We start from the raw sequence: 13,402 nt of genomic DNA, 5'->3' as shown, positions 1-13,402 counted from the left end.
TGTGAGTTTGGACACATAACTTGAATAACAATGTTTTGGTGCATCTTATTCTTACATCACCTTGGGGATGATGGAATTCTCTTGGTGAAAAAATGCAGAAGGTGCCACACAATTTAATACTGTGATCTTTCCTCATTATGGACATTCTTATTTATATAACACCACCCATGCACACAAAGCTTTACAAAGAATGAGAGAATGCGTCCCTGTCCAAAATGGTTTACAATCTAGAAAAAACTGCGTAATAAAACAACAGAGGAAAGGGAAGAAAATGGAGGCTGGGTAAATTGGGTAAACTGGTTCCCTTTCAGTTGTGTGCTTCAGCAACACATTGAGTGTGCAGGACACTCTGATGTAGACATTGCCTCAGTTATATTTCATGCTAGGACTACCAGTGCACTATGGGGCAGAATCTACCGCAAATGCCCATGCATTAATCTATGCAAATGCTGTGGAAATGAATAGGAGCAACACAATAGCACAACTTGCCTTTTTCATTAATTTGCTAGGTGATGGAAGAACAAAGACATGTAGGCTAGATTATGTGTGGTGTGTAGATAATAGTCAAATATCGCCTTCTGAATAGGGAAAGTAGGTTCTAGAATAAGGTTATCATGCATCCCCGTTTTCCGGGGACAGTCCCCGGATTTACAAATCAGTCCCCCGACAAAATCCATCTATTTAGTAGGAAGTTGAAAAGTGTCCCCGGATTCATTGAAAAATATCTGGTAACCTTACTCTGGAATAGCTTTTGCTATTGTTTCCTTCTAACAGATAGGAAAAATAAACCGTAGATCAGAATCTAACTTGAACAATATTATTCTAATTTGTAGCCACATACACCCACTAATATGTATACACTCTTTCTCTCTCACACACACACCCAAACACTAGAGAAAGAAGGCATAGACTACTGTTGAGTTTATTAGTTTGGCTGAATTATGCTTCTGCTCTTTGATCATTAATCATTAAATCTAATGTGGCTTGTCTGCATGCGTTAATGTAGTAAAGAATTCAACATTCAGCTGCATTAAGCTTTTATAAAAGCTTGTATTTCTATTTAGAAAAATGAAATGTGCTAGCAACACAGTATGGCTGCAAATGGAGTATGCACCCCACCTCCAAATTGAGCTTTTCCTTCTCGGAGAATTACACATGATTTATGTCAGAAAAATAGCCCACCTTTTATAGAAGGATCTGTGAGCAGGAGACTACGTTCTGCCCACGCACCTTTAAAATTGTAGCAGATTTTGCATTGCCGTATAAGGTGCTTTCTCCCATTTTCTGAGGGAGCAATATGCATGTCACCTTTAATCCACTGTTTCAGTAGTTGCTTCTTTCCCTTCCCATATTTGAATGTTCTTTCCTTTATATAAATAAGGAAACAGAGGAAGCACAGGAGGAGGAAGAGGCAGAAGAGGAGGAAGAAGAAGAAGCGGAGGAGGAGGAGGAAGAAGAGGAATCTTAGTACAATTCTATTATGACTTTTTCCTTCAGACGACTGTTCAGGTAATTTTGCTGACAGCTGCCTCATTTCAGCCTTTACCTGAAAATCCTGATAGTTTCAATCCCTGCCACCAAAACTTTAATTTGTCTCAAAGGGGGAATAGAGAATATTTTCCCTGCTTGTTTTAAGCAGACAACTGTAGGTGTACAGTCTGCTTACATGCCTTCATTTATTTTTCCAACATTGGGTGGGATTTATACAGCATTAATGAGTGATAACCAGAGCATGAGCCAATTAATTTAATCCACTTTTGTTCCATCATTCCTAGTGGCAGAGAAACACGTATATTCCTCTCTTGTTGAAACTGATGGGGGGGGGGGCTAAAAGTGTAAACAACTGGGTTATTTATCTGGATTGTTTCCATAGGTTTTTTATAATTATTTTTTATGGGTTTTTTCATGTATACTTCTTCTAACCATATATCTTTAACAATTTTCATATTTCTACCCTTCTCCCCTGGACTTCCCTCACACTCCCATTTTGTTTTATTTCCATATTGTTCACCCTGTGTATTGTTTCCCCAAAATTTTCCCAATACATATAGTCTTATTTTTTGTTGTATACAGTTGTGATTGTTTACTCAAACCCTGCCAATGAGTCCATTTCTTTACGTTGTCTCTTCATATATGTTGTAAATGGTTCCCATTCTCTTTTATAGTCTTTGTTGTCCTTTTCATGTACCTTTTCTGTTAGTTTTGCCAGTTCTGCATATTCCATAAGTTTCCCTTGCCATTGTTCTTTTGTTGGTATTTCTTCTGTCTTCCAAGTTTGTGCCAATATAATTATTGCCGCTGGTAGTGCATTCATCTTTATTGCTGCTATCCTTTCCATCAAGGAGAGATTCATTCTATTCCAAATATCCAAATCTTTCTTAATCTCATTCCAAACTTTCTCATAGTTGTCTTTATATAAATTTAAGTTTTTATTAGTAAGCCAGATTCCTAAATATTTGACTTTTTTGTGAATTTCTACTTTTATAATCTCCTGCAATTCCCTTTTCTCCAGTTCTGTCATTTTTTTTGTTAGTATTTTTGTCTTTCCTTTATTTAATTTAAATCCTGCCACTCGCCCAAACTCTTGTATTTTTTCTAAAGCCTTAGGGAGACATAGTTTTGGTTCCTCAACTGTGATTACCAAGTCATCTGCAAATGCTTTTAACTTGAATTCATTTCCCCCCGTTTTTATTCCCACAATCTGCTTGTCTGCTCTTATGTTTCTGTTCAAAACCTCCAGGACCAGAATGAATAATAAAGGTGATAACAGACATCCTTGTCTCGTTCCTTTTTCTATTTTGAATTGGTTCATTATCACCTGGTTAATAATTAGTTTTGCACTCTGTGCTGTGTATACAGCTTGTATCCCTTTTATATTTTTTTCTCCATATTCCATTTCTTCCATCACTTTCTTTATAAAATCCCAAGATATATTATCAAATGCTTTTTCTGCATCTATAAACATCATTGCTGCTTTTTTCTCATTTCTTACTTCTAAATACTCTATTACATTTAAGATGTTTCTTATATTATCTTTCATCTGCCTACCTGGAAGGAATCCCACTTGGTCTGGATGTATATAAATATTTAAGACCTTTTTCAATCTATTAGCTAAAATATTAGCAAATATCTTATAATCATTGTTCAATAATTAAATGGGTCTATAGTTTTTGACCAAGGTCAAATCTGTATCTTGTTTTGGAATCAAAGTAATATAAGCTTCCTTCCATGTTTCTGGAATTTCCCCGTCTGTTAATACTTCATTCATTATGTCTTTCATTGGATTTACAAGCTGTTCTTTAAATTTTTTATAATACTTTGCTGGTAATCCATCTGGTCCTGGTGATTTGTCCACCTTTATTTGATTTATTGCCTCGGGGATTTCTTGATCTGTTATTTGTGTATTTAAAAATATTATCTCTTCTTGTTTTATCTTTGGCAGATGACTCTTTTTTATATATTCCTGTATGTTGAATGCCTTTTCATTTCCTCTTTTGTATAAATTCTGAAAACATTTTTAAAAGACTTCCCTTATTTCTTTTGTTTTATCTGAAACTTTCCCATTGGAATTAATTTTACCTATATGATTCATCTGTTGATTTCTCCTTAATTGCCATGCTAACAATTTTCCAGGTTTGTTTGCATGCTCAAAGAATTTCTGTTTCTTTTTTTTAACTTTCCACGTTATTTCTTCATTGAATACTGTGATTGTAATAATTTTATTGCCTGTTTTATTGATTATTTGGGTTTTTTCCTAATTCATTTTCTTTCTTTGCTATAGCATCCAAAATTTCTTTTTCCCTTGCTTCCCTGGCTTTTTTTTTTTTACAGCATTTTGTTTCCATAGTTTTAAACAAGAGAGTTTTTGTAGAATTGTATGAATCAAGTTCGAGGGGCGTTTTGAGACAGAATGTACTTTTTAAAATCAGCAAAGAAGCTCCATATTCCTACTCTGATGAGAGCATTCTGCAACCGTTTACACTGAAGTAATCCATGGATCCCAATGACTTTCTGTCCTGCTTGTGATTGGACACTCAACATTAATCAGTATACTCCTTCAACCTGCACCCAGTTCATGGATATACTGGAAGAGCTGCATTTTCATATAATTTTCTATTTATTTCTTGATTACATTTATATATTACCTTTTCTCACAGCAACCCTGTGAGGTAGTTAAGGCTGAGAGATAGGGATGGGCCCGAGGTAACTCACTGAGGTTCATGATGGGGTGGTGATTTGAACCTGGGTCTCCCCAGTCCTAGTTCTTTGCAATCAATAAGACTTTATGTATGTGTCGTATCAGTCTTAATTTTGTACATCAGTGTCATGGTTGAATCTCACATGGTTGCCACCCAGAATTGCAGCATCTTTGTTATCTTAATTTACACTTAAGCCCTGATGTGACCGAATTATTATCAAGTCACCCAAAGACTTAATATAAATAAATAGAAGGTATACTTCCTCCTTGCAGTTACTTTTGTGCACTTAAGCACAATATATGCTGTGATTGGGTGTTTGTGGCGTGTGCATTTTTTTATTGTGTTGCCAATCAAAACAGTCATTTGGCAGACTAATGCCATCTAGTGTTTTAAAATGAGGTTGTAAAAGCAAGCAGGTGGTCCAGCGAAGCACACTTTTGACACTGCCTAGCACACACGCCTGGAACATCAGGTTAATATTTTACAGAAATATTAAGTCAGCTCTCAAAAAAGAACTTAGTCAATGACAGGAAAGTCATTCCTGTAGTGTAAACATAATACGGTCTGCACTGCCTGTTGACTTCTTTGTATGATCAGATACCATTTTAAAATTAATTTCCAGCAGTGCTGTTAGATTAAGGTTACCAGACGTCCCCGTTTCCCAGGGACAGTTCCCAGATTTACAGATCAGTCCCCTGACAAATTCTTATCATTCCGACTCATTTCAATGAAGTGTCCCCAGATTCATTGAAAAAAATCTGGTAACCTTATGTTAGATCGTCACTTGAACCATGACTAACAGGGTTTGCGTGGCAAGTCCCCTCCCCCATGTGAAATGAAGACACTGGACACATTATTTAAGGTTAATGGGCATAAAAAGGCCACAACTTTATTGATTACAGAATTGAAAGGTATTGGCCTTAGGCATTGGCTCCTAACGACTACCCGGCATGGAGACCGGGAAGGGTTATCCACAAGCCGTGGGAGTCCTGTTGAAGTACGCCAACTAGGATCCCACGGGTGTCACCGCTCTGGGGCGTGCCGGAGGCCCTTACCTCCCTAGGTTTCAGACAAGGCAACAACCCCCGGAGTCCTCTACCGGACTACCCTTTCCTTGGGGGAAGGTGATGGCGCTTCCTTCCCCCCCATTCATTTCCATAACAATAGACCCCTGCCAATGCCTAACCGCCACTCGAGCAAGGGGAAAGAGGGCGGTCCCCGGGCGTGCCTGGCCTTAAGTAGGCAAGGCCACGCCTCCCCAGCCCGCCGATTGGCAGGCCGGGTAGCAGGCACGCCCGGGAATTCCCTGGATCTCGCGGGGCAAAAGGCCCACCCCCGCGTGTGTGGGAGGGGATAACCCGCAACCCCCTCTCCTCCCAAGCTCGGAAATGGCTTTGTAGCTGTCAAACCAGCCATAGCTGGGTAAAAGGCACTCCTAGCCCCTGAGGCCACCTGAGCTTCCAGTTCCCCAGTGTTGGATTTAGGAGTACCACCAAGCTAGGAACCTTCTCCTTCCAGGGGACCACAGCCCCATCTAGAACAAGCCATCTCCCCACTTCCTGGACTTGATTGTTTGGAGCTGAGTTGGTCCTTTTGTACATAAAGCTGATGTTGGATGTATTGCATCAAATATATGTCGGGGACTGGCAGGACACTGGTGAAGGGGGCTGGAATCTGACTTGGGAGAGGAGGGCAGTGATTTGTGGGGAACTGTTCCAGCCAGGAGGCAAGAGTTCAGAGGCAGGGGAAGCTTCAGAGCTGGAGGGTAGGGCACTCGAGGAAGAGGCAGGTCAGGCAAGTGAAAGGGCCGGGTGCTTCCCTGCCCTCTCCTGCACCACTGTCTCCCAGAACCAGGAGAGAATTGAAATGAGAAGAGCAGAGGCAGCTTCCAAGCAGGCATAGTCTCCGACTGCATGTGCACAGCCCATAGGAGGAAGATGCATAAGCTGGTGGAAGGGACATGCGCCCTTGTTGCTGCAACGGCTCTATAGAGTGCAGACTTGGGAATAGCTGCATAGACACTAGGTTGGTGTGCGTGTGGTGGAGGGAGCAGTATTCATAGCCATGGAAACAACTGTAAAAGTGTCAACTTTGACAATAAAGAGCTAGCTAACTGCCGTGTGCATTCCTTTTGCTAGGGAGAACCCTTGGCAACATATTAAATTTTGGGGTTTTTTTGCCCCCACAGGAAACAGAAGCCCATGGCATCACTGCAGTGTGAAGATAAAAGCAATCACTTCCCCTCCACGAAAACACCATTGGCTTTACTCTCCAACTCCAGATATCGGCATAGATGTCACCTGAGAGATCAAGCAGCCCCGCAGGAAAATCTTTATATGTTGTGTCTAATGGGTCTTCAGATCTTCAGAACTTGATGGCCAACCAACACTGTGGGTCTGACTTTAGGGTGTCGGTTTCTTTGGGCAGGGATTGTTTCTCTCTCCATGTTTGTGCCCTGCCAGGCACATGCTGACAACGCTCAGAGGTGATGGCAAGGCTGAACGGAACTGGAACCTGCAAGGAAGCTCCACCTGTATGTACCATAATGACCTGCTTGTTTCTAAACTAACCTTTGAAGTCGGTATTCTTTTTAATGTACAGCAACTGAAATAAAGCACATTTCATGTTGAATATCTGCTTATTCCCTACAGGCATTAATTTATCATAGTAAATAAGAAAACTCAAAGTTATGCTTGTAGCCTGCATGGTGCCTTCACTTCAGAAAAAGTTCTCTGTGACTGATTGCCTTCCTGAGTCTGTATTTTTGTGATAGCCCTGTACAGTATTAGATTATATTTTCATTATTTCATTGTTCATGGATGTAGAGAGCTTTTCAACAGACTGAGGATATTTGCTTACTTATCTCCCCCCCACCCTTTGTGCCACTGAAAAGCTATTTTCAGCTCTCCCTGTGACGTATATTTGGACAAGAACTGCAACTAATTGGTAGATGCAGGGCGGTTTTTTTAATTCTCTTGCAATTATTTTGAAAACTGCAGTAGGCTGCAAGAAACTTGCACTCCATTGGGAAATTCTTTGGTGGGAACCCTAAGAAAATTAACAGGCGCCGTCAAAAAGCTTGTTCTAGCATTATGGTAAGAGTGTATACAGAGCAAGCGTCAAAATACAGCAGATGCTTTATTGCAGATTGATTTATGTTGGCAGCTACAGATGGGAACAGCAAGGAAATTAGACAAGATGCATGAGACATTTGCATAGGATCTCCCAATTAAAAACAATTACAATTGCAGCAAGGAGGGATTGGATTGAGACCATGGGATTAAAAAAAGCACATTTCTTTTGTGCAGTTTTTCTGATTTCCCCCCTCTACCACTATTTGCCCTCCTGGGCAAAATGTACAGATTCCCACATGCTGCCTGTATGCTTTGCCCAGTTATGTGGGATGGGGGTTTTAACTGGAAAAATAGGATGGGGTTTGAAATACTTCCCAGTGTAGTGGCCCTGATCCAAATTGGGCCACTGCAACTGCTGCTAACACTTCAAAAACATAGGAGTTCCTACTCATCACATTTAGTTTGTCCTTGATTCTGGATTCTCCTGTTGAATTTCCAGGCGCCATTAGACCTTGGCAGTCATCTCTAGCTTGGCCTAGATGATTATGATAGTTGGACACGTGGCTTATATTTGAGAATCGGGGGCAAAACCTGACAGCTCTCTAGCAAGGTAGTTTTCGTGCAGTTATAGCTGGCATGATATGTGTGTTTGTTTTCAAATACTAGTTATTGAAGTGCCAAAGCCTTGTTTAGGAACACTTATGCTTTTAATAAAGACCTTGGATATACACTTTAAAGCCCTGGACTTAAAGACTTGGTAGACCATGTGTGACGGTGTTCTAGCCTTTCCCCTTTTTTGTTACACACATTTGCCTGCCTTTGACTTGAGCTACTAGCAACACACAGGTGCCAAACCACATTGGCAACCACATTGTCTGTAATGACTGCACTCTGTGTTATTTTGTTTATTTTTCCCACAGTGCCTTTATGTTAGTGTAAGAGCTGATGAAGACTTCAGTGTACTTAAAGAAAACAAAACCTTTTTCTATCCACCTGTCTGTGTTTTCATTTATTTTCATGTGTCAAAGAAAGAAACATTCACCCGTAATTGAAATTACTATGGAAAAATCTCAAGGGAATTCTTTCTCTGTTGAAGAGAATTACATTATGTTTGCTTTGAGAAAGTTGAAGAAGACAAGAAGCTGCCTTATAGGCAGACCAGACCATTGGTCCATCTTGCTCACTTCTGTCCACACTGACAGCCCTGCAACTCTCCAGGGTTTCAAACAGGATAGTCCCAGACCTACCTGGAGATGTCAATGGCTGAAAATGGAGCTAAGGTGCATCACTTTACACTTGTTTACATCGATCAGCATTTGCCATTTTACTGCCCATTCACTCAGTTCCTTTTGGAACTCTTCACAGTCTCTTTTAGACCCTGAACAATTTAGTATGACCAGGAAACCTGGCCACCTCACAGCTTACCCCTAACTCTAGGTCATTTATGAATAAGTTAAAAAGCACAGGTCCATTCCTCCCCCCCCCTTGAAATCTCACTTTTCTTGCACCCATCCACTTTTCAATAATAGCAGTAAAATATCTGCTCAGATATGACATGTGACTGGGCTGGTGCAAAATCCAGCTGCCACCCTGGCTCCATGCTTGGGTAAACATCTCCAGTTTATGGGCATGAAAAAACGACAGAGTACCCAGACATGGACAGTAGGCGAAGAAAATCCAGTGCAGTGTCCAAACAAACACACACACAAGCAGCAAAGTTCACCAGTAATCGTTTACTGAGGTTCAGCTGCTTAAGAACATAGTTACAGCATCACTGGGTCCCCAGTGACCGTCAAAAGCTTCAAAACATAGAGGCATAACTGAAGAACAATGAAAGACGAATGAAGAAAGATGAATGAAAAACTGCCTAGAAGCCCAGATATATCTCAGATCTGTGACCTTGGCTCTTTACAGACTCAACAGAATCAGTTCATAAACAACAGATGCACGGATGCCATAACGATAAAAACCTGACAACTCAAAAACTTTATGTTCTACACCCATGATAAGAAACATACCCTGACAGTATAGAGGAAAGAGAGCCTTGCTGTGTGGTCTATAACTGCTGTCATGAGCAGCTTTAAAACTTTATTATATATAAAAAAATTATTATAAATCAGTTTGGAGATGGTATTTAACACCAGTCAGATTAAATCAAATCAATGAGGAATATTTGGTGTTATGTTGGAGGAGATGCCAGGAAACAGGGAATTATGTTCACATGTGGCAAAGGAGATAACAAAAATCTCTGGGTTAAAGCTGACCAGAAGTCCAGAGGTAACATTATTATCAATTTACGATGGGGTGGAAGGTTCGCAGGCTATGAAGGACTTGCTCACAAACTTATTGACAGTTGCACAAATTATGATAGCTAGGAAGTGGAACGGGAAAGCAGAATATAAAATGGAAGAATGGTATAAAAAGGTGTGGGATAGAGCTATTAATGATAAATTAACATGTGCAATTATGGTAAGATGGGGAATACACAGGAGAAATGATTTTGAGGAGATATGGAAGGTATTTGTAGAATTTGTATTGTTAAAATGGAAAGGAGTCAAACCATTGCAAGAGGTGTCAAAATTTTGGGAGGTTAGATACAATGGAATGGTCTCAGTGGCGGGGTGCACATTTTTATTCCTATTTATTTATGATTATTACATAAAAAAACAAAAAAACCAATATTATTAGATATTTTACCTTTTATTATTTTATTTTACCTTTTATTATTATGCACTCTAACACAAGAAGTAAGGCAGGAAAAATATGTAGACTCCAAATGTTTTCAATAAAGTTATACACCTGGCCTGGAATAGCTAAAAATTACTTTGAGCAAGCTTGATTTGTGAAGTTTTTCTTTGAAGGGTAGACCCCCTCCATCCTGCATATGAAACTGTCTTAGAAAGTCCTTCTAGGGCCAAAAGTGCCTTTGCGTGTGGCATGAATGGCTACTATTCAACGAGTACAAGCCCAAGACCCTCTTAGGCACACAGAACAAATGCTATTGTCATTTGGATCTTGACCACGGTGGAATTGGGGGCAGTGGGACCGTTCTTGCTATTCTTTCCCCCTTATGAAAATGGCTTAGCAGAAACATCATTCATAAGTCATGCAAACACCTACTTGTCTGAATATTTGCCAGCCATGCAGCCTCGTACTGACATATACCAACAGAAATATCACACAGATGGTCTTTAGTAATGCTTCAAACAAATTCTGCATTCCCGTCCCAATACCTTTGGTCTGATGGCTCTATCATCCTTGAAAGTTCCAAGGTCTTCTGCTTCTTTGGGTCATCATGGATTGTAGACAGTGTTAGTCATACTTAGCAGATCCCTTGAAATTAGCAAACAGAATTAGCATAGCTCAGTTAAATGGGCCTTCTCTGAGCAGAACCTAGTTACATACAGCCCATTGACTTGCCTATTTTCCATAGGCTCAGTGAGATATACAAGCTGGAACGTGTGCAGAGAAGGGCAACCAAGATGATCAAGGGTCTGGGAACCAAGCCTTATGAGGGAGCTGGTATGTTTAGTCTGGCAAAGAGGAGACTGAGAGGAGATACGGTAGCTATCTTCAAATATCTAAAGGGATGTCACAGGAAAGATGAAGCAAGTTTGTTTTCTCCTGCTCTGGATGGTAGGATCCAAACCAATGTATCCCAAGTTACAGGAAAGGGATTCCAACTGAACATCAGGAAGAACTTTCTGACAGTAAGAGCTGTTTGACAATGGAACGGACTCTGTCGGAAAGTAGTTGACCCACCTTCCTTGGAGGGTTTTAAGCAGAGGTTGGATGGCCATCTTTCATGGGTGCTTTAGTTGAGATTCCTGCATTGCAGGAGGTTGGAGTTGATGATCGTAAGGGTCCCTTCCAACTCTGCAATTCTATGATTCTGTAATCATAGCAAAAGGAGGAGAGACCAACGCCTGCACAGCAAAGGATATATTTACCGACACCCGTTCCATCATGGTGGAGCAGAAAAGAGAAGAAACAACATTCTATTGGCCAGCAGCCTTTTGCCCTCTCCTTCAGCTCCCACCTAGTGGTTGCCATTCCAGGTCAGGCTACCTGAACTCTTTCCATCCCAACTGTGACCTTAGGTACTGATTCCTGAGTTTGCTTTTCCCCTCCATGCTCCCGACCCCCTTTTCCTTTTGTGTCAGTTCTTCTGGACTGTAAGCCTAAGAGGAGAGTCTGTCTTGTTTATTTATTGGAAAGTCCCTGAGTTTTTGTGGTGTTGTTCTTTTTTAATAAAAAAGAGAGCTATAAACAAACAAAAAACAAATGTAGAAGCAGGAAGTACACTATACCATGTATGCTGGTGGAAATAAACCTCACCCGCCAAAAGCCACCACCCGGTTTGAAAAGGCTTGCTGGTATTGTGCGCATTGGTTCACAAAAGTTAGAATCACAACAGTTATATTCCTTGTTCCTTTAAATATGTTATTACCAAAAACTGCAGGGATTTTTGCCAATGACCAAAGAACTGGGAGGTGGAGTGGGTATTTCCTGCAAGTAATGCAAAGATCCTCTTCATGGATCACTGCCTTGCCGTGGCGAAGGGGCTTGACTAACTCAGAGAAGCTATGAGCTATGCCGTGCAGGGCCACCCAAGATGGACAGGTCATAGTGGAGAGTTTTGACCAAACGTGATCCACCTGGAGCAGGAACCGGCAAGCCACTCCAGTATCCCTGCCAAGAAAACTCCATGGACAAAAGCAACAGGTATATAAAAGTTATGACGCTGGAAGATGAGCCCCTCAGGTGAACTAAAATGGATGGGAATGGGTGAATTCAGTTTGGATGACCATCATATCTACTACTGTGGGCAAGAATCCTGTAAAAGAAATGGTGTGGCCCTCATAGTCAACAAAAGAGTGGCAAAAGCTGTACTGGGGTGCAATCTCAAGAATGATAGAATGATCTCGATACGAATCCAAGGCAGTCCTTTTAACATCACAGTAATCCAAGTTTATGCACCAACCACTGGTGCTGAAGAAACTGAAATTGACCAATTCTATGAAGACTTACAGCACCTTATAGAAATGACACCAAAGAAGGATGTTCTTCTCATTATAGGGGATTGGAATGCTAAAGTAGGGAGTCAAGAGATAAAAGGAACAACTGGCAAGTTTGGCCTTGGAGTTCAAAACGAAGCAGGGCAAAGGCTAATAGAGTTCTGCCAAGAGAACAAGCTGGTCATCACAAACACTCTTTTCCAACAACACAAGAGACAACTCTACACATGGACATCACCAGATGGGCAGCATCGAAATCAGATTGATTATATTCTCTGCAGGCAAAGATGGAGAAGTTCTATACAGTCAGCAAAAACAAGGCCTGGAGCTGATTGTGGCTCAGATCATCAGCTTCTTATAGCAAAATTCAAGCTTAAACTGAAGAAAGTAGGAAAAACTACTGGGCCAGTAAGATACAATCTAAGTCAAATCCCTTATGAATACATGGTGGAAGTGAGGAACAGGTTTAAGGATTTAGATTTGGTGGACAGAGTGCCTGAAGAACTATGGATGGAGGCTCGTAACATTATACAGGAGGCAGCAACTAAAATCATCCCAATGAAAAGGAAGCAAAGTGGCTGTCCAACGAGGCCTTACAAATAGCGGGGGAGAGAAGGCAAGCAAAATGCGAGGGAGATAGTGAAAGATACAGGAAATTGAATGCCGATTTCCAAAAAATAGCAAGGAGAGACAAGAAGGCCTTCTTAAACGAGCAATGCAAAGAAATAGAGGAAAACAATAGAATGGGAAAAACCAGAGATCTGTTCAAGAAAATTGGAGATATGAAAGGAACATTTCGTACAAAGATTACCATAATAAAAGACAAAAGTGGAAAGGACCTAACAAAAGCAGAAGACATCAAGAAGAGGTGGCAAGAATACACAGAGGAACTATACCAGAAAGAAATGGATGTCTCGTACACCTCAGGTAGTGTGGTTGCTGACCTTGAGCCAGACATCCTGAAGAGTGAAGTCAAATGGGCCTTAGAAATCACTGCAAATAACAAGGCCGGTGGAAGTGATGGTGTTCCAGCTGAACTATTTAAAATTTTAAAAGATGATGCTGTTAAGGTGCTACACTCAATATACCAGCAAGTTTGGAAAACTCAGCA

General features: G+C 40.7%; 1 protein-coding gene across 5 annotated transcripts in view; it reads left to right on the top strand.

Annotated features, from left to right (window-relative positions):
* The window catches only part of LOC310705699 (adapter SH3BGRL-like), a 31,804-nt gene extending 23,539 nt beyond the window's left edge, over positions 1-8,265 (top strand). For 2 of the 5 annotated variants that reach the window (XM_083500464.1, XM_083500462.1), the window contains exons 7-8: positions 1,382-1,509; positions 6,395-8,265. In XM_083500464.1, the coding sequence (XP_083356590.1) occupies positions 1,382-1,468 (87 nt within the window). In that variant the 3' untranslated portion in view covers positions 1,469-1,509; positions 6,395-8,265. Of the gene's footprint in view, positions 1-1,381; positions 5,009-5,599 lie in introns of all 5 variants that reach the window. The other 3 variants (XM_083500461.1, XM_083500463.1, XR_014525457.1) reach the window with 2 other exon arrangements.
* The last annotated feature ends 5,137 nt before the right edge of the window (positions 8,266-13,402 follow it).

This window comes from Podarcis liolepis, assembly GCF_965112155.1.
Source record: "Podarcis liolepis genome assembly, chromosome: 4".
Classification (NCBI taxonomy): Eukaryota; Metazoa; Chordata; class Lepidosauria; order Squamata; family Lacertidae; genus Podarcis; species Podarcis liolepis.
The sequence above is the reverse complement of the archived record's forward strand: the minus strand, read 5'-3'. Positions and strand labels throughout refer to the sequence as shown.